The sequence below is a fragment of the Eleutherodactylus coqui genome, chromosome 2 (assembly GCF_035609145.1).
Source record: "Eleutherodactylus coqui strain aEleCoq1 chromosome 2, aEleCoq1.hap1, whole genome shotgun sequence".
In the NCBI taxonomy this organism is placed as follows: domain Eukaryota; kingdom Metazoa; phylum Chordata; class Amphibia; order Anura; family Eleutherodactylidae; genus Eleutherodactylus; species Eleutherodactylus coqui.
In genome coordinates this window covers 338,748,901-338,769,825 of record NC_089838.1, presented here as the reverse complement: position 1 = coordinate 338,769,825, position 20,925 = coordinate 338,748,901, and the positions used below count along the sequence as shown (strand labels likewise).

The 20,925-nt window shown below is 43.7% G+C and overlaps 1 protein-coding gene across 1 annotated transcript; it reads right to left on the bottom strand.

The window, feature by feature from the left end:
- Positions 1–8,249: 8,249 nt before the first annotated feature.
- Positions 8,250–9,179, bottom strand: LOC136613182 (olfactory receptor 5G9-like). The gene has a single exon (XM_066594022.1). The coding sequence runs from the start codon at positions 9,177–9,179 to the stop codon at positions 8,250–8,252; it is 930 nt and encodes a 309-aa protein (XP_066450119.1).
- Positions 9,180–20,925: the final 11,746 nt, after the last annotated feature.

The window sequence follows — 20,925 nt, the reverse complement described above, 5'->3', positions numbered from 1 at the left end:
CAGGGGTCTCCTGGGGCCACTTTAACCCTTTCCAATCCAATTTGTATCCTGGTTTTCCTAGGGGGCTTACTCTTTTTCTTCCATTATACAACGGTGCTATATGCTGGCTAAAGCCAGTACTGCATGAGGTGACACGTTGGATAGGCTCCGGCACCAGAGAGGCTGGCAATATACAGTAAGAGAACCCCAACGGATGTCTTCCAACATCGGAGCTGTACAGCCTTAAATCATAATGACCTAAGACGTCAGACAGTGGATTGGAAAGGGTTAAAGCATTGCAGCATGAACATGGTGTGTTGATCCGGTCGATAGAAAGCCGGGGATAACACTCGTAGTTATAGTGCGACTGTTGTCCTTCTGCCCAAACAGGTCCTTCGCTTGCTTAGTATCTTGTATCTAAAACACAAAATCTATTTGTGTTGTATACACAGCTCCTTTGATAAAAAAAAATTAAACTGATAGGGGTCTTTGAATGCAGCAATAAAAAAAATATTTATTTTTTTAAAGTGTGAAAAAGTGGCAAAAAAGAAAAAAACTATTACAATTTGGTATTGGCATAATCATATTGGCCTGTAGAATTACTTTAATATATTATTTATACTGATCAGAGAATGCAGTGAAGAATAAAAAACATGACAGAATTACAGATTTTGTTAATCTTGCCCCTAGAAAAAATGAAAAAAAAAGCGATCAAAAATTTACATTTTCCTAAAAATTAGATAAGTGAAGACTAGAGTTCATCCCGCAATAAACAAGGCCTTCTAGAGCTCTGGCAGTGGGAAATAACATTAATACGGCTATTGGAATGTGGCAACACAAAAGCAAACCTTTAAGGAAAAGAAATGTTTTAAATGTACAAAAATAGCAAATCATAAAAAAACTGTATAAACCTGGTATCGCCAGGATCGTGTGACTCAGAGAATAATGTTATCACATTATTTATTCTGCACACTGAACATCATAAAAATGAAATCCAAAAAACAAATGGCAGAATTCCTTTTTTTGCCCAATCTCCCTACAAATTTTTTATAAAAGTTATGTAATACTCGTATATACCCAAAAATTATGCCATCAAAAAAATACAACTTGTTCCACAAAAAAACAAGCCCTCATATGGCCATGTCAATGGAAAAATGAAAAATTTATGGCTCTTGGAACGCGACTGGAAAATTAGTTGAAATTAAATGATTGGCCCATTTAAAAAACCTGCCCTGGTGGGTCTTACAGGGGGGTAAGAAAGCCGCCACTGAAGAGATTAAATGGGTTTATTCACATGTTGGTATTTGCTGCAACATGCTCTATTTTCTGTGCATTTACACAGCACAAGAGCCCATTGGTTTTAATGGGCTTGGGCAAATGTGCCACAAATACTCTGAAAACCAGTGTATTCATGGAGCATATAGGGATAAAATCAATGAGATTTTGTGACTATATATTTGTGTGCACAAACACATGGTGCATTTGCTTTTATTTGCTTTTTTTTTTACAAGATTAGCCATCAGTTTTGAAGGCTTATCCATGTGGGAGTAGAAGTTTGCTTTGGAATACATCAGGCCTTTGTTATAGTTATCTAGAAGCGTTTTTTTTAATTCTCTCCTCAAGGCAGCCAGTTCTAGTAGAAGTTTATTTTGGGAGGATTCCCGGTGGAGTGTTTCAAGTTTTTTTTATCTTTTCTAGTAAGAGGTCTATTTTCTCTCATTTGTTTTTGTTTTGTTGAATTTTGAGTTTTATTAGGATCCCTCTTATAACTGCCTAATGGGCATTTCATAGCGTAGCTTTATTAATATCAGGGGTGGAGGTGATAGAAAAATACTCCTCTAATGCTTTATTGATTATTTTTTGGTTCTCAGGTAATTTGTATAGGTTAATGTCGTTACGCCAAGTTTTTGTTAGGGCACAAGGGGCGCCGATATTCAATTTCATAAATATTGGCGAATGGTCTGACCATGTGGAGACGCCAATCGTGGTATCAGTAATTGAAGTGAGAGTTCCCCTATCCACCAGGAACATATCGATCCTTGAATAGGTCTTATGTCTTGGGGAGAAAAAGGTAAATTCCCTTGAGGAGGAGTTAAGACATCTAAATGTGTCATATAAGCCCTCTTTAAGTAACCAAGCGTGGAGAACTAACATGTTCCTAGTGGGTGCCGTGGAGTCTATCTCTCTATCCACTATCATGTTGAAATCCCCACATAAGATCAATTTGCCCGTGAGGACCTTTTTGATCCTTTTTAATAATTTGTTCAAGAAGGAGATTTGGGATTTGTTAGGTGCATAGACGTTTACCAGAGTTATCGGGGAGTTGTTAATGGTACCCTGCAGTATCAGATATCTGCCCTTTTCATCTGAAATTTGTTTATTAAGAGTAAAGCGGAGATTGTCTCTCAGGGAGATTAATACTCCGGCATGTTTTTTGTGGGCATTTGAAAAGAAGATATGTGGATATTGTTTATTTGAGAATTTAGGGCAGGACTGTTGAGCAAAATGCGTTTCCTGTAGACATAAGATGTCGATGTTGGACGCTTTAGCGTCTTTCCAGTCCATCGCACGTTTAAATGGGGAATGTAATCCCTTAACGTTCTGGGAGCAGATTTTTATAGCCATTATGGAGGTAGGTTATGAGCATAGCAATCTGAGACAGGTAGGCAGTGTAAATAACATATGAACCTGTAACAAAAAAACAGGCAGAAACAGTAATATACCTGTTAACATTGAGAGATATGTATGTTGCGCTATTCATGTTATAGAGGAGAGCAAACGTTAAATAACTGCTCTTATTATACAAGAGCATTGAAGTGAGCACTCCAAGACAATAGCAAAGAACCTGTAAAACAAAACAGATTAAACATTGAATAAGAGCAGGTGTAAAAACCTGAATCGTGTTGTGGGGGGAAAAAGTTCGGCTTGCAGACCATCAGCCTGACATTGAAGGTCAGCGAAGAATGTGTCCATCATCTATTGTAGAAGAAGGGTAATTCGAGAACATGTGTAATTCTCATGGAGGAGTGGTAGGGAGCATGCAGCGGTGGGAGGATTTTGGAGATCTCTGAGGCTTGCCTGGTTGAGATTCTTCTGGAAGTAGGATATTCCATTTTGAAAGAACGTTGGCGCCATCTTCTGGAGAAGTTAGAGCATGCACTGTATTATCTTTATGGACTATTATTTTGGCAGGGAAGCCCCATTTGTAGGGTATTTTCACAGCTCTCAGGGATGAGGTGATTAGTGAAAAAGCCTTTCTTGCTTGAATAGTATTCTGTGACAAGTCGGTGAAAAGGCTGATATTTGCATAAGGAGGTGGTAGGGAACCTTGCTTTCTTGAGGCTGTCATCAGAGCGTCTTTTATATGGAAGAAATGGAATTTAGCGATTACGTCCCGTGGGACGGAGTCTGGTAGAAAGTTTGGTTTTAGCAGTCTGTGCGCTCTATCGATTGTGCAATCCAATTCTGAAGCATCTGGAAGGATGCTTTTGATTAGCTTGGTGAGAAAGCTTTTAGGTCGTGTTGTGGGACACTCTCCGGGATGCCTCTGAACCTGACATTACATCTCCTGCTTCTATCCTCCAGGTCTGTGAGTTTTTTCTTTATATCTTCCACTTCATCCTCTAAGGAGTAGTGGGCATCGATTAGTTTATTATGGGATGCGGTAACTTCTCCCATTTTGTTTCCAATGTGGTCAGTTCTCTCTTCTAGATCTTGTATGGAGGAGTTGATTGTGCTTGACAGGGATTTAATATCTTTTTGCAGTGATCCTCTTAATGCTAGGATCATTTGCTTGATAAAATCTTCTGTAGCAGGCATGTTAGATGATGGAACGCTGAGGATTGGATCAGGTTCCAGTATGGAGTCCCCATGAGATTGATTTGTGTGAGGGGAGAGACAAGGGCGCTGCTTTTCGGGGCTCGCAGAGGGAGTGGAGGAGGCAGATGGAGGCTGAGAGCCCGTCGGCGCCATTTTGCGGCCATGTGGAGCGGCAATATCATCTTCCCCGGATGAAACACTCACCCTGCGCTGGGATGTGATGAGCGGTGTCCCCTCTCTCTGCAGCTCTTGGTCGGCGTCCTGGTTTATATCGCCGGGTAAGAGAGAGGGTGAGTCCTCCGCTCCTCCTCTGGAGCTTGTGGATGAGAGGGAGCCATCTTTACTCAGCGGTCCCGGTCTCCTCGGGCCGCGGGTAATGAAGAAGTCTGAGACTTTGTTCAGCTGGGTTTTTGTGCTCCTTCTTTTAGGCATCTTCTTGCAGAAGGTCTCCGGTCCACTTTTGTATGCTTTTTGTGAGGCTGGAATAGCTTTAAGTCGCTATGCAGGCTGAATATGAGCAGAGCTCCGGGTTATGGGACTGTCTCTGTCTGCATCAAGGCCATGCCCCCCACATGGTGCATTTGCATACACAAAGAAACACCAGAGCATCTGAAATATAAGGGTGTGGGCACATTCAGCCATCCAACACACTTTGTGAAGAAATTGTGGGAGGTAAATAATTCTGAGACTGCAATATTCATTAAAAGTGGAATTTGTGGTGAATTAGAAGAAAACTTTGTTCTCTCAGTTTTGTTGTACTAGTTAAATTTTTATTGTTTAATTGATTTTTTTAAACAGCTGAAATATTTAAATTTGGGCAATAAACCTAATTTGAAATTGGGGGTGTAATTATTTTTATTGCAACTGCATTTAAAGCATTACATAAATTATTCACTGAGAAAATAAAAAGATCCTAAACTTCTGGGCTAATGTTAAGAAAATTCAGTAATCCATAATTAACTTCAGCTGATAAAAACAAGTAGTGGCCCCAATAGCAGGCTTCCCCCTTTAGTGTAACCAATAATAATAGTGACTTTGTTAATGGCCCCAGTAGTTATAATAACCCTTTTTGTGGGGCCCCAGAGTAAGTGTGACCCCATAGTAGCCCCAGTAGACCACCATAGTCGCCTCAGTAAAAATAGTGTCCCCTACAGTGGTACCAGTAGTAATAATGACCCTTGAAAAGTAATTACTAGCCAGGTTGTAAGCTCAGGTTGCCCTATAGTAAGGGCGACCCTGATTATATATGTTTTTGATAGGCAACATCCTTTGCTCAAATCTGTAAATCCCCACTCCCTCTAAATAACTGTTTTATGTGTTAATTTATTATATTACGTAGTAAAGCTCAAGAATGTGTTCTTTAATCAAGCTCAAACAACTACAGTAATAATAATTGGCCCTATTATCTACACAGCTAGAATAAGAATCATTTTGTGCATAAAAATCTCCCCTATAAGGGCTTATTCAGACGACCGTATATCGGCCGCGTATTCACGCCGGCCGATATACAGCGCCCCTCTCTGAAGGGGGAGGAGGCTGGAAGAGCCGGGAGCAGTGCTCTGAGCTCCCGCCCCCTCTCAGCCAGCTCTCCAACTCCTCTCCGTCCCTCTGCACTATTTGCAATGAGGGGAGGCGGGGCAGGGGCAGAGCTAATTCCTGAAACTTAGCCCCGCCCCATCCCACCCCATCTCATTGCAAATAGTGCAGAGGGGGGGAGAAGGGGTGGAGAAGAGGCAGAGAGTGAGTGGGAGCTCAGAGCACTGCTCCCGACTCTTCCAACCTCCTCCCCCTGCAGAGAGACGCCGTATATCGGCCGGCATAAATACCCGGCCGATATACGGTCGTCTGAATAAGCCCTAAAGGGCAAATTGTATTTATGATGAAGCAGATGTATGGAAATTGTTACACTATGCAAACCTTAAGCATTCTGCTTTATATGTTGTTTTGCATAATAATTATATGCAGTATATACTACATAATTAATAAAAGGAGGCTTTAAACCAGCCTTCTGGTTATAGTACAATAACAACCAGAGTTGTGGAATGAACCTGACTTTTCCATTTATTGAACAGCCAGTAAATATTTATCATATTTATGGTTGTTCAATAACTAGAGGAGTAAAGGCCCATTTAGACACAGCTATTATTGCTCAAAAGAGCGATCACCTTGCGCTCCAGAAGATGCAGAAGATAAGTGTGTGTGTGTGTGGGGGGGGGGGGGGGGGCGCTTGTTCTCTGCATCCAGCTGTTCTCTGCATTAAATGCCTGCCTGTTATACAGCCGAGTGCTCCAAGCAGAGGATGCAGAGAACAAACAGGGGACTGCTTGTTCTCTGCATCTAGCTGTTCCTCGCTGTCATAAAGCTGAGCGCTCTGAGTGGAGGATTCAGAAGACAAGTGGGGTGGCTCCACTTGTCTTCTGAATCCAGCTGTTCTCTGCACAGAGCGCCCGGCTGTTTTACAGCCGAGCGCTCCGTGCGGGGTATGGAGAAAACAGCTGGACCGCTCCATTTTCCATACCCAGCCTGTCATCAGGAAGCAGGACACAGCTGGAACAATAGTATCAGCTGTATCCCGCTGTGAATCCATGATAAGGCTCATCATTGTTTTTCAGCATGCTGAAAGATAATGATGAGTGATGGCTTAACGGAAACTGCACATTGTCAGTGCAGTTAGACACAATGATTATCGCTCAAAAGCCATGTTTTGAGTGATAATCGTTGTGTCTAAATGTGCCTTTAGGTTCATTCCATGACTCCAGTTCCTATTGTGCTATTACAAGATGATGTCTCCTAGTCCCAGCTGTTTGCACAATCTCTTAATTGCTCCAATGCCCTTGTTCTAAATGTCTATGGGCTCATAAGGATTTTGAAACAATTAGAAAGGGATGGGATCACTTACATGGAGAGGTGGGGTAAAGTCTCTTATAGGAAAATCCCCTCCATAGGGCCAAAAATCCAGATGAAGATTGATGTCCAATGAAAAGGTTTTCATTCGGCAGTACAGGTAGATGCAACACATTTTGGCACAAGCATGCACTTTTTTTCAAGCATAAACATACAAGAAGACAGAAGGGCATTTATGGAAGGCACAATAAAAATACCCTTTCCTTCTTTGAAAGGGCTATTTTTACATTTGATTACCATACACCTTTCAAGGCACTGTCCTGCTCACTTTTGATTTTCTTGCTCTAAATGTGGCATTATCTGGTTCACCAGCACCCAAGTCAACCAAAAGGTAGCTCATAGACTTTTCAACATTCATGGCATTATTTCAATAACAATGTGTAGTCTATTGCCTTTTCCTCTAACCTTCCCCACCAATCAATCTGCCATTGGCCTACTTGTATATGAGAAAGTCATCTTCACTTTTGTATCTCTTCAACCATGTTTGAACAATTTTGAAATAAAAATTCAGCCATTTAGTCTACTGCATGTTCCAGTGTTGCCTCAGGCTCAGTAAAAGCCGACATAGCAAGGGTTGTAAAGCATCAGAGAACTGAATATCTAAATTTTAGAGATTCTTATTCAAATGGATGTGTCTATACGAGTGAGGTGATTGAAGGCACACAAGCAAAGAGGGAGCAATGAATCAACCTGTGAGATCAAAGGAGGTAAGAGAAGATAGTTGGTTGAGAGGCCTGTTTTTAATGTCTAATTTAATTGAAGTTAACCTGGGTAACATAGGGAATATCAGTGAATGAGAATTGGAGAAGCTGTACAAGCAAATGGTCCAGGAAGAAGGCAGTTTGGCCTTGTTAGATTGATGGTAAGGGGAACAGAATTGGACCCCATGAATTTAAAAGGATGGGAAGTGCAACAATGTGTTATTGATTCCACTAGTAGATGAAATACATCTGAGGGGATGTTGAGCCATGCCATCTGGAAAAAATATGTGGTATTTAAGGTGCAGGATCTCGGGTGCAAATAGACTTCTCCACAACATCTCATAAATGCTTGATTAGGTACATGTTGGATCAACTTGCAAGCAACACTATTCATAGGAACTCTCCAGGATGTTCCTCTAACCAATTCTGGACAAGTTGGGCAGGATGGCATTTTCCTGCTGGAATATCCCATCAAATGTGTTGCACTGTATTGATGTCTCATCTGCTTGTCACATATTAAATCTAAGCTATTCCATAACTACCCTCGTTCGGGCAATTCGATGCAGCAATAGAGGGGTGTGCTATATCCAATAGAATCCCCTCTTCTCAGCAAGTAATGATATTTTACTCTGCATAAGCACTTCAACCTCACTCACAAGATAATACATCACAACTTTTACAGGTCTTGGCATCCCCTAAGGTAATGCCTCTTCATAATCATACTACCATCCCAGTGTCACAAAGAGAGAAAGTCAAACTTTAGTGACAAGGAATAAAAGGAGAAAAATAAAGTTGTCAACATTATATTGTATGTAAATTTAAAAATTTAAAGACAAGGACAACAGATTAGAGATATTTCTTAATAGTTTCTTGTACGGCTTTCTTAATATCTTTGTTTCTGAAACTATATATAATGGGATTGACCAATGGAGTAAATACAGTATACAGCAAGGATGTGATCTTATTAACATCTGATGTGTTTGATTTTGTTGGGATAACATAAACACTGAATATAGTCCAGTAGAATATGAAGACCACAATGAGGTGGGAGCTGCAGGTGGAGAAGGCTTTCTGTCTACTCATATTAGATGGGATTCGTAAGATGATGCGGACAATATGTACATAAGAAATAACAATGATTATGCTCGGAATAATTAGTAATGGAATGCTTTGTAAATAAGTTTGCACTTTTATAGGAAATGTATCAGAACAGGACATTTCTTGCAAGGGAACAAGATCGCAGAAGAAATGATCAATGATATTCGGCCCACAGAACTCAAAACTTGATAGTGTGAAAATGTCAGTGGATGCAGTGAAAAAACTGAGCAACCAAAAGAGGGCAACAAACTTCACACACAATGTGCTTGTCATGATAGAGATATAGTGCAGAGGATTACAGATGGCCACATACCTGTCGTAGGACATCACTGTGAGAAGAAGACATTCAAATATTTCTGCAGCACTAAAGAAATAAAACTGAGTGATGCAACCAATAAAAGTAATGGTTCCCCTGTTATTGAGTAAGATGTGAAACATGTTGGGGGCAATATCTGTGGTCAACAAGATGTCACTGACAGAAAGTTGTGAGATGAAGAAGTACATTGGAGTGTGGAGGGTCTTGTTTATATATACCAAGGTGATGATCAGGAAATTACCACATATTGTCACACAGTAAACCAAGAGGAGCAGAGAAAAAAGGGAAAATTTCAAATTCTTGCTGACTTGAAATCCTAAGAGGAAAAACTCACTGACTGCAGTCCGATTGTTCTCCTGCATTCAAAGCAAAATCCAAAATCAAATAAAATGTAACCCCAGTTTGGTTAAATTCTGCTTGGCATTATACCAGGCTTTTGTTTCAAGGGAATCATAAAGAAACATAAACTAAGTTATGAGATTATGGCATACAAGTCTATGGGAGAGCTCAGACACGGGACTCTGAATAGAGTCAGATTTTTGGCTGGCCTGCAAACTTCAGAGGTGGACACTATAGGAATGAGGAAGAAGGTGAGTATTTTAAAAAAAGCATCGCTCGGATACTTATCACCTCACCTAACTTAGGTTATGGTGCTTAAGACAGAATATCTGATTGTTTATTGTACTCATCTAATGTGGAGCAGTTCCGTCTGATCCTTTTGAACTGGCCATATGGGACATTAAGTTTCCACTGCTTTGCGATTCTTGGAACCTTGAATTTACGGGTTCTTTTAGCCAAACTCAAATTTCCTTCCTAGATCTTGATTTATTTATTGAAGACAATACTATCCAAACCAAAACCCACTTCAAAACAGTTGATGCTAATTCTTTCCTTGATTTTCATAGTAGCCACGCAAAGCAGTGGAAACTTAATGTCCCATATGGCCAGTTCAAAAGGATCAGACGGAACTGCTCCACATTAGATGAGTACAATAAACAATCAGATATTCTCGCACAAAGATTTAGAGATAAACATTATCCAGAGACTCTTATTTCCAATTCAAGGTATAGGGCCCAACAAGGAGATAGGGGCATTAATCCACCTAATCCCATGGCATATAGCTCCAAAGACAGTAATTCGTTATCCAATTATAATTGCAACTTCATCACACGTTATAATTCTTTTCACAAAGAATTAAAGTTGATCATTAAACACCATTGGCACATTCTCAAATCAGACTCCCTATTATCATCAGATTTGCCTTCTCAACCTCAAATATTATTTAGAAAGAGCCGCACTCTGGGCAATATTTTAGCCCCCTCCCGTCAGAAACAGTTCAATTCTATCAGAACAGTTTCCCAAACTTGCCTTTTAAAACCACCAGGGACCTATAAATGCGGCAAACATAATTGCAAATGCTGCCCGATTATCTGCCATAAAAGAAAAGAGGTAGAATCTATCAATGGTAGCATTCCATTCCCAATCAAACAACATCTGGATTGTGGATCTGACTACATTATTTACCTCATTGAATGTCCGTGTCCCTTTAGATATACAGGACACACTATTAATTCCCTACGGACCAGAGCCAACCAGCATAGATTTAACATCAAGAATAAATTTCTGAAACATAGTGTGTCTAAACACTTTTCTATTCATCATAATTCTAATCCATCTTTATTAAAAATCACTCCCATAGAACAAATCTCTGCAGGCAATTTTTCAACATTAAAAGCAAAGGAAATGTTCCACATATTCCATTTTAATACCCTAACCCCATACGGGTTAAACGAAATATTAGAGAAAATTTGATTTTACTATTATCATTATTATGTTGCTTTTGTACCAGGATTTTTATATTTATATTGTATTTTATTATATTCATATTTTTACTTTATTATGCATGTAATGTATTAATGAAATATCATGCGATACATTTATTAAGGTTGTAGTATGTAGGTAGTTTCTCTATATAATGCGATTACTGCATGCAGAAAACCAATTGCGCTAAATGATATAGCGCTGTTTACACTTCCCTGTTGATATCAAACAATTGAGTCCTTATAGTACAAAAACCTGTGGTATATTTATATAACGGTCTTTTAAATTGAAGCCCTTTTTGTGCTAATATTTTATATATATTTATCTTCCCATATAAGACTCTTGAAAGTTTGTCGCATTACTAGGCGACGTTATCCACGCCCACATTGGTGACGTCACATCATGTGACTTTTTCATAGTACGCACTGTGGGCCTCTGCAGCGGTATGATGCTGCATTTCCATAGCAACGAATTGTGTCCCGCTGGTTATGAGACGTGATTACGTCACCATATCTTAACATGACCCTCTGGGGATATTTAATCATGCCAGTATCCCTCATAAACCTCCGTACTGTTAATATAGTACGTTCTTGCAGTAATCATCTACATTGCGACATCACGCCATTATGCAGATGAGCGCGATCACGTGCTTAACGTGATTACGTCATCACGTTCACACTAAACTTCTCCATGATTTCCATATCCTTATTGAAATAGCTACGCACAGCTGCGTCATTACGCAGCTGAGTCAGTGTTGGCCATCTTAGAATAGGTCAGGAAGACACCGCTACGTCATCTTGCGGCGCCTTCACGTTACTAACACGACTACCGGTAGGATGGGACACCACTCCTACATACCACATGAGAAGGTAATTACCTATTTCTTTTATTGTTATATATATTGTATGTCTGTCACATTTTACCTTGTACTTGATGAAGGCCAGATGCTTTAACTGGCCGAAACGCGTCTACCATCCTTTTAAGCAATAAACACGTGGAACTGATTGCCTATACTGCAGAACTTTGTTCTATGCCTGCTGGGATCGGAGGCGTCTGTGCACGGACGCCTCCGTGAAGTAAGTTCAATATTATATCCATTTTTTCATAGTTGCATTAATTGGTACCCTTTCCTTGAGCGCTGAGATCTTTTTTTCTTTCTTTCTATATATCTTCCCCATCATTTATATGTTTGGGGGTCATCTCAAGTCGCTCTGCAGTATCTCCTTTACCTGCATGAACTGGGTACACGTCATCTCGATTTCAAGATCTACATCTTCATTCATTATTGCTTTCTCTTTCAATGCAATACCACCTATGGTCATCTGAACAGTGAGCACTTCCTTCTTATAACATTGCAGCTTGAGATATTGGATGGCCACCCTTACTTGTTCCTGTAAAATATTTCAATCCACCCTAGAATTCACTGTTCCCACAATGATTACAAGGTGTCCAGGCCCTGAGACAACAAAGCCATAATGCAGACCATTAAACTCACTTCACCAGGCTTTTATAGACAACTAGTGTACCCGTTGCGCGTTTCTGCGATCTCAGAAGAAAGAAAATTCAAGGAAACTCGTTCTGATAACATTGAATTTACATTCTGCCATTTTTATTGAAACTCATTCATTTTCATCTGGAAAACATTTCAAAGTGTCGTTTTAATTCTATTTATTCATTTGAGTGCTGGTGGATACACAATATTTTTAGTTATAACAACCAATCACAGTGCAGCTTTCATGTTACCTCAGCAATGTAAGAAATAGCAACCAATCACAGCACAGCTTTCATGTTACCTCAGCAGTATAAGAAATAACAACCAATCACACTGCAGCTTTCATGTTACCTCAGCAGTATAAGAAATAGCAAGCAATCACAGCGAAGCTTTCATGTTAGCTTAGCACTACAGGAAATAGCTACGAATTACAGCACAGGTTTCAGTATACCTCAGCAGTATAAGAAATAGCTACCAATCACAGCACAGCTTTCATGTTACCTCAGCAGTATAAGGAATAGCAACCAATCACAGCACAGCTTTTATGTTCCCACACCAGTATAATATGTAACAACCAATCACAGTGCAGCTCTCATGTTACCTCAGCAGTATTAGAAATAGCAACCAATCACAGCACAGCTTTCATGTTACCTCAGCAGTTTAAGGAATAGCAACCAATCACAGCACAGCTTTTATGTTCCCACACCAGTATAATATATAACAACCAATCACAGTGCAGCTCTCATGTTACCTCAGCAGTATTAGAAATAGCAACCAATCACATTGCAGATTTCATGTTACCTCAGCAGTATAAGGAATAGCAACCAATCACAGCACAGCTTTTATGTTCCCACACCAGTATAATATATAACAACCAATGACAGCGCAGCTTTCATGGTACCTCAGAAGTTTAGAAAGTAACAAACAATCACAGCACAGCTTTCATGTTAACTTAGCTGTATAAGAAATAGTAACAAGTCACAGGACAGCTTTCATTATACCTCAGTCGTATAAGAAATAACAAACAATTACAGCGCAGCTTTAATGTTACCTCAGCACTATGGGAAATAGCAAACAATCACAGCACAGGTTTTATTATACCTCAGTAGTATAAGAAATAGCAACCAATCACAGCGCAGCTTTTATGTGACCTGAGCAGTATAAGAAATAGCAACCAATCACAGTGCAGCTTTTATGTAACCTGAGCAGTATAAGAAATAGCAACCAATCACAGCGCAGCTTTTATGTGACCTGAGCAGTATAAGAAATAGCAACCAATCACAGCGTAGCTTTCAGGTGACCTGAGCAGTATAAGAAATAGCAACCAATCACAGCGCAGCTTTCATTTTACCTCAGCATTCTCAATATCCAGCAATTGTTTTGTGATACGTTCGGCGGATGCATCATTTTGTAGTTGAACACTCATCCCGTTGCTCGTAATGCCTTTTTCTTTCGTACTTGAGGTGGAAATCGATTGGTCGATCTACATATGGGGGGCATAACTGTTGGCGATGCTCGCACGCGCGCCATTTATCGTAGGATAGTTGTACTATGCCTATAATCTTCCCAGGAGTGTACTCAGCAACTTCCCAAAGTCTCATGGCAATTGGATGAATGGTGTAGTAATGCATAAAGGACAGACAGACAGACATACATTTATATATATATAGATTTACGGTTTTAAGGTTTTTCATGTATGCAATCAAAACTTACAAAAGTACACCACAAAAATACGCACACAATAAATAAGTTTGCCTTCGATACCCCAATGGTCAAGTGGGTACGCAGGTTTCACTATCCACAATAGAAAAAATAATAAGTCCAATTAAAAAATGAAATACTAAATTGTTAAAAATCAATGACTAAATAAAGTATAATAAATGCATGTATTAGATAACTTTTAATTTTGTATATAAATTGTAAAGAAAATTGGTTATAAGAAAAACTTGTACAACGGAATTGCCTGTCACAAGCTGCCGGCCAATCAGTAGCATTAGTTACTTGTAGAAATTGACTTTTTTTTGGTTTAAAATAAAATTTGTTAAAAACACAACTAAATAGGCTAAACTAAATTATTTAATAGGATTTGTGTATTTACCTTTGTACAAAAGCGTAATATTTAGTTATACTTCGGTTTAAGCTACAATTCTTTTTCAATTTACGGACAAGTGAACCTGAACAACGTCTAGTCTTACACTGATAGAGAGTGGCAACTAAATGCCAATTTCCAGCAAGCGGCAACGATATTCCAAGTCTTGTCATCACCTGCTAATTATCAATTTTTTCTAACTTTTTTTTTTGTGTCCCTAGTAGAGATGAGCGAGCACCAAAATGCTCGGGTGCTCGTTACTCGGGACGAAATTATCGCGATGCTCGAGGGTTCGTTTCGAGTAACGAACCCCATTGAAGTCAATGGGCGACCCGAGCATTTTTGTATATCGCCGATGCTCGCTAAGGTTTTCATGTGTGAAAATCTGGGCAATTCAAGAAAGTGATGGGAACGACACAGAAACGGATAGGGCAGGCGAGGGGCTACATGTTGGGCTGCATCTCAAGTTCACAGGTCCCACTATTAAGCCACAATACCGGCAAGAGTGGGGCCCCCCCCAACAACTTTTACTTCTGAAAAGCCCTCATTAGCATGGCATACCTTAGCTAAGCACCACACTACCTCCAACAAAGCACAATCACTGCCTGCATGACACTCCGCTGCCACTTCTCCTGGGTTACATGCTGCCCAAACCCCCCCCCCCCCCGCACAACAGTGTCCACAGCGCACACCAAATTGTCCCTGCCCAGCCTTCAGCTGCCCTCATGCCACGCCACCCTCATGTCTATTTATAAGTGCGTCTGCCACAGGAAAAGCAGGCACACACTGCAGAGGGTTGGCATGGCTAGGCAGCGACCCCCCCATAAAAGGGGCGGAGCGATAGTCCACAATGCTGTACAGAAGCAATGAGAAATCCAATCCTGTGCCACCTCCATCTGGAGCTGCACACGTGGGCATAGCAATGGGGAACCTATGTGCCACACACTATTCATTCTGTCAAGGTGTCTGCATGCCCAATCAGACCGCGGTTTTTTATAAATAGTCACAGGCAGGTACAACTCCGCCATGGGAATTCCGTGTGCACCCACAGCATGGGTGGCTCCCTGGAACCCACCCGCTGTACATAAATGTATCCCATTGCAGTGCCCATCACAGCTGAGGTAATGTCGTGCTTAATACAGGTGGGCTTCGGCCCACACTGCATACCCCAGTCTGACTGGGGTTCTTTACAAGTGGACAGATGTAGGTTCAACTCCGTGTGCACCTACAGCATGGGTGGCTCCCTGTAACCCACCGGTGGTACATAAAAATATCCCATTGCATTGCCCATCACAGCTGAGGTAATGTCGTGGTTAATGCAGGTGGGCTTCGGCCCACACTGCATGCCCCAGTCAGACTGGGGTTCTTTACAAGTGGACAGATGTAGTAACAACTCCGTGTGGACCCACAGCATGGGTGGGTGCCAGGAAGCCACCGGCGGTACATAAAAATATCCCATTGCATTGCCCATCACAGCTGAGGTAATGTCGTGGTTAATGTAGGTGAGCTTCGGCCCACACTGCATGCCCCAGTCAGACTGGGGTTCTTTACAAGTGGACAGATGTAGTAACAACTCCCTGTGGACCCACAGCATGCGTGGGTGCCAGGAAGCCACCGGCGGTACATAAAAATATCCCATTGCATTGCCCATCACAGCTGAGGTAATGTCGTGCTTAATACAGGTGGGCTTCGGCCCACACTGCATGCCCCAGTCTGACTGGGGTTCTTTACAAGTGGACAGATGTAGGTTAAACTCCGTGTGCACCTACAGCATGGGTGGCTCCCTGGAACCCACCGGTAGTACATAAAAATATCCCATTGCATTGCCAACACAGCTGAGGTAGTAATGTCGTGCTTAATGCAGGTGGGCTTCGGCCCACACTGCATGCCCCAGTCTGACTGGGGTTCTTTACCAGTGGACAGATGCAGTTACAACTCCGTGTGGACCCACAGCATGGGTGGCTCCCTGGAACCCACCAGCGGTACATAAATATATCCCATTGCAGTGCCCTACTCAGCAGAGCTAACGTCAGATACAATACAGGTGGGCTTCGGCCCACACTGCATGCCCCAGTCAGACTGGTACTATGTACCTTAACAGTAACCTCGTTGGTGGTAATGTGGTGGTGACTGCGGACCTGGTAGCGTGGTTTTATGTAGTTGATTTTCGGAATGTGGCCAGGATTAAGTGGGCCGTGGCGGGGGGATGGTGGTGGTGCTCTCTTGTTGTGTCGTTAAAGTTGAAATTCTTGGACTGCCACCAGACGGACCAATGCAAAGGCATTTGCCAAGAATGTTTTCATTGTTGGAGGAGGAGGGGGATGTTTTGGAGGCACTATGTGTCCTTTACACGTGTCCGTGGTTATATGCACCTTAACAGTAACAGCGTTGGTGGGAAATGGCCTCGCCGCCATCATGTCTTTGTGAAGCCTCTGTTTCCACACCCCAGTGACATACCATTAGCAGCGGTATAGGCAGAGCCCAGAATTATTAACATTTCAGCGGTAGCATTAGGGACAGGCCCTACTAACATATTTCTAGCAGCAGTATAGGGGGAGCGCAGTCTTAGTTCCATTTCAGTAATAGTAGCATTCAAGACAGGCCCCAGTAACATTCCCATTGCTGCAGTTTAGGGAGATAACAGTCTCTTTCACATTTCAGTAGCTGCAGTATAGACAAGGCCCCAGTTACATTTATGAAGCTAAAGTGTAGGCCAACCCAACACACCCTTCTGTACCATGAGTGCAGGCGAAGAACATAGAAATTACTATGATTACACTGTAGGTGAGGGCCCAAAAAAATTGGTGTACCAACAGTACTAATGTACCTCAGAAAAAATTGGCCATGCCCAACCAAGATGGCAGGTGAAACCCATTAATCGCTTTGGTTAATGTAGCTTAAGTGGTAACTAGGCCTGGAGGCAGCCCAGTTGAACGAAAAATTGGTTCAAGTTAAAGTTTCAACGCTTTTAAGAGCATTGAAACGTATAAAAATTGTTTAGAAAAATTATATGAGTGAGCCTTGTGGCCCTAAGAAAAATTGCCCGTTCGGCGTGATTACGTGAGGTTTCAGGAGGAGGAGCAGGAGGAGGAGGAGGAATATTATACACAGATTGATGAAGCAGAAATGTCCCCGTTTTGGATGGTGAGAGAGAACGATGCTTCCATCCGCGGGTGCAGCCTACGTATTGCTTAGGTATCGCTGCTGTCCGCTGGTGGAGAAGAGAAGTCTGGGGAAATCCAGGCTTTGTTCATCTTGATGAGTGTAAGCCTGTCGGCACTGTCGGTTGACAGGTGGGTACGCTTATCCGTGATGATTCCCCCAGCCACACTAAACACACTCTCTGACAAGACGCTAGCCGCAGGACAAGCAAGCACCTCCAGGGCATACAGCGCGAGTTCAGACCACGTGTCCAGCTTCAACACCCAGTAGTTGTAGGGGGCAGAGGCGTCACCGAGGACGGTGCTGCAATCGGCTACGTACTCCCTCACCATCCTTTTACAGTGCTCCCGCCAACTCAGCCTTGACTGGGGACCAGTGACACAGTCTTGCTGGGGAGCCATAAAGCTGTCAAAGGCCTTAGAGAGTGCTCCCCTGCCTGCGCTGTACATGCTGCCTGATCTCTGCGCCTCCCCTGCTACCTGGGCCGCGGAAATGCGCCTTCGGCCACTAGCGCTGTCGGATGGGAAGTTTACCATCAGTTTGTCCACCAGCGCCCTGTGGTATAGCATCATTCTCGACCCCTTTCCTCTTCGGGAATGAGAGTGCAAAGGCTCTCCTTATACCGTGGATCGAGCAGTGTGTACACCCAGTAATCCGTAGTGGCCAGAATGCGTGTAACGCGAGGGTCACGAGAAAGGCATCCTAACATGAATTCAGCCATGTGTGCCAGGGTACCTGTACGCAACACATGGCTGTCCTCACTCGGAAGATCACTTTCAGGATCCTCCTCCTCCTCCTCTGGCCATAAACGCTGAAAGGATGACAGGCAAGCTGCATCTGTACCCTCAGCAGTGGGCCAAGCTGTCTCTTCCCCCTCCTCCTCATGCTCCTCCCCCTCCTCCTCCTCCTCTGGCCATACACGCTGAAAGGATGACAGGCAAGCAGCATCTGTCCCCTCAGCAGTGGGCCAAGCTGTCTCTTCCCCCTCCTCCTCATGCTCCTCCCCCTCCTCCTCAACGCCCTGAGATATAGACATGAGGTTGCTCTGATTATCCAGCGACATACTGTCTTCCCCCGCCTCCGTTTCTGATTCCAAAGCGTCTGCCTTTATGCTTTACAGGGAACTTCTCAAGAGGCATAGCAGAGGAATGGTGACGCTAATGATTGCAGCATCCCCGCTCACCATTTGGGTAGACTCCTCAAATTTTCCAAGGACCTGGCAGATGGCTGCCAACCAGGCCCACTCTTCTGTAAATAATTGAGGAGGCTGACTCCCACTGCGCCGCGCAAGTTGGAGTTGGTATTCCACTATAGCTCTACGCTGCTCATAGAGTCTGGCCAACATGTGGAGCATAGAGTTCCACTGTGTGGGCACGTCGCACAGCAGTCGGTGCACTGGCAGATTAAACCGATGTTGCAGGGTCCGCAGGGTGGCAGCGTGCGTGTGGGATTTGCGGAAATATGCGCAGAGCTGGCGCACCTTTCCGAGCAGGTATGACAAGTGGGGGTAGCTTTTCAGAAAGCGCTGAACCACCAAATTAAAGGCATGGGCCAGGCATGGCATGTGCGTGAGGCTGCCGAGCTGCAGAGCCGCCACCAGGTTACGGCCGTTGTCACACACGACCATGCCCGGTTGGAGGCTCAGCGGCGCAAGCCAGCGGTCGGTCTGCTCTGTCAGACACTGCAGCAGTTCGTGGGCCGTGTGCCTCTTCTCTCCTAAGCTGAGTAGTTTCAGCACGGCCTGCTGACGCCGCGTGACACCGACTGCTGGTGACGTGCTGCTGCTGCTGACACATCTTGATTGCGAGACAGAGGTTGCGTAGGAGGAGGAGGGTGGTTTAGTGGAGGAAGCATACACCCCCGCAGATACCACCACCGAGCTGGGGCACGCAATTCGGGGGGTGGGTAGGACGTGAGCGGTCCCAGGCTCTGACTCTGTCCCAGCCTCCACTAAATTCACCCAATGTGCCGTCAGGGAGATATAGTGGCCCTGCCCGCCTGTGCTTGTCCACGTGTCTGTTGTTAAGTGGACCTTGGCAGTAACCGCGTTGGTGAGGACGCGTACAATGTTGCGGGAGACGTGGTCGTGCAGGCCTGGGACGGCACATCGGGAAAAGTAGTGGCGACTGGGAACCGAGTAGCGCGGGGCCGCCGCCGCCATCATGCTTTTGAAAGCCTCCGTTTCCACAAGCCTATACGGCAGCATCTCTAGGCTGATCAATTTTGCAATGTGCGCGTTTAACGCTTGAGCGTGCGGGTGCGTGGCGTCGTACTTGCGTTTGCGCTCAAACTGTGGCGCTAGCGACGTCTGGACGCTACGCTGAGAGACATTGCTGGATGGGGCCGAGGACAGAGGAGGTGAGGGTGTGGGTGCAGGCCAGGAGACGGTACTGCCTGTGCCCTCAGAGGGGGGTTGGATCTCAGTGGCAGGTTGGGGCACAGGGAGAGAGGCAGTGGTGCAAACCGGAGGCGGTCAACGGGCATCATCCCACCTTGTGGGGTGCTTGGCCATCATATGCCTGCGCATGCTGGTGGTGGTGCCTCCCCAGCTGATGTTGGCGCGACAAAGGTTGCACACCACTGTTCGTCGGTCGTCAGGCGTCTCTGTGAAAAACTGCCACACCGTAGAGCACCTTGACCTCTGCAGGGTGGCATGGCGCGAGGGGGCGCTTTGGGAACCAGTTGGTGGATTATTCGGTCTGGCCCTGCCTCTACCCCTGGCCACCGCACTGGCTCGGCCTGTGCCCACACCCTGACTTGGGCCTCCGCATCCTCGCCCGCGTCCACGTCCTATAAGCCTACCCCTACCCCTCAGCATGGTGTATTACCAGTGATTTGATTTCCCAGCCAGGAACTAAATTGGCGCAAGCCTGCAGGCCAAATAGAATTTTTTCCCTTTTTTTTTAAAGGAAAGGCCCACTGCCTATATTCAATCAATAATAAATGTGTTGTGGCCCTGCAGTGTGTCACAGAACTGCAGTCTTGCACTGTTATTAACTGCAGCAGAGCGGTGATTTCCCAACCAGGAAATAAATTGGCGCAAGCCTGCAGGCCAAATAGAGTTTTTTCCCTTTTTTTTTCAAGGAAAGGCCCACTGCCTATATTCAATCAATAATAAATGTGTTGTGGCCCTGCAGTGTGTCACAGAACTGCAGTCTTGCACTGTTATGAACTGCAACAGAGCCGTGATTTCCCAGCCAGGAAATAAATTGGCGCAAGCCTGCAGGCCAAATAGAATTTTTTCCCTTTTTTTTTTAAAGGAAAGGCCCACTGCCTATATTCAATCAATAATAAATGTGTTGTGGCCCTGCAGTGTGTCACAGAACTGCAGTCTTGCACTGTTATGAACTGCAGCAGAGCGGTGATTTCCCAGCCAGGAAATAAATTGGCGCAAGCCTGCAGGCCAAATAGAATTTTTTCCCTTTTTTTTTAAAGGAAAGGCCCACTGACTATATTCAATCAATAATAAATGTGTTGTGGCCCTGCAGTGTGTCACAGAACTGCAGTCTTGCACTGTTATTAACTGCAGCAGAGCGGTGATTTC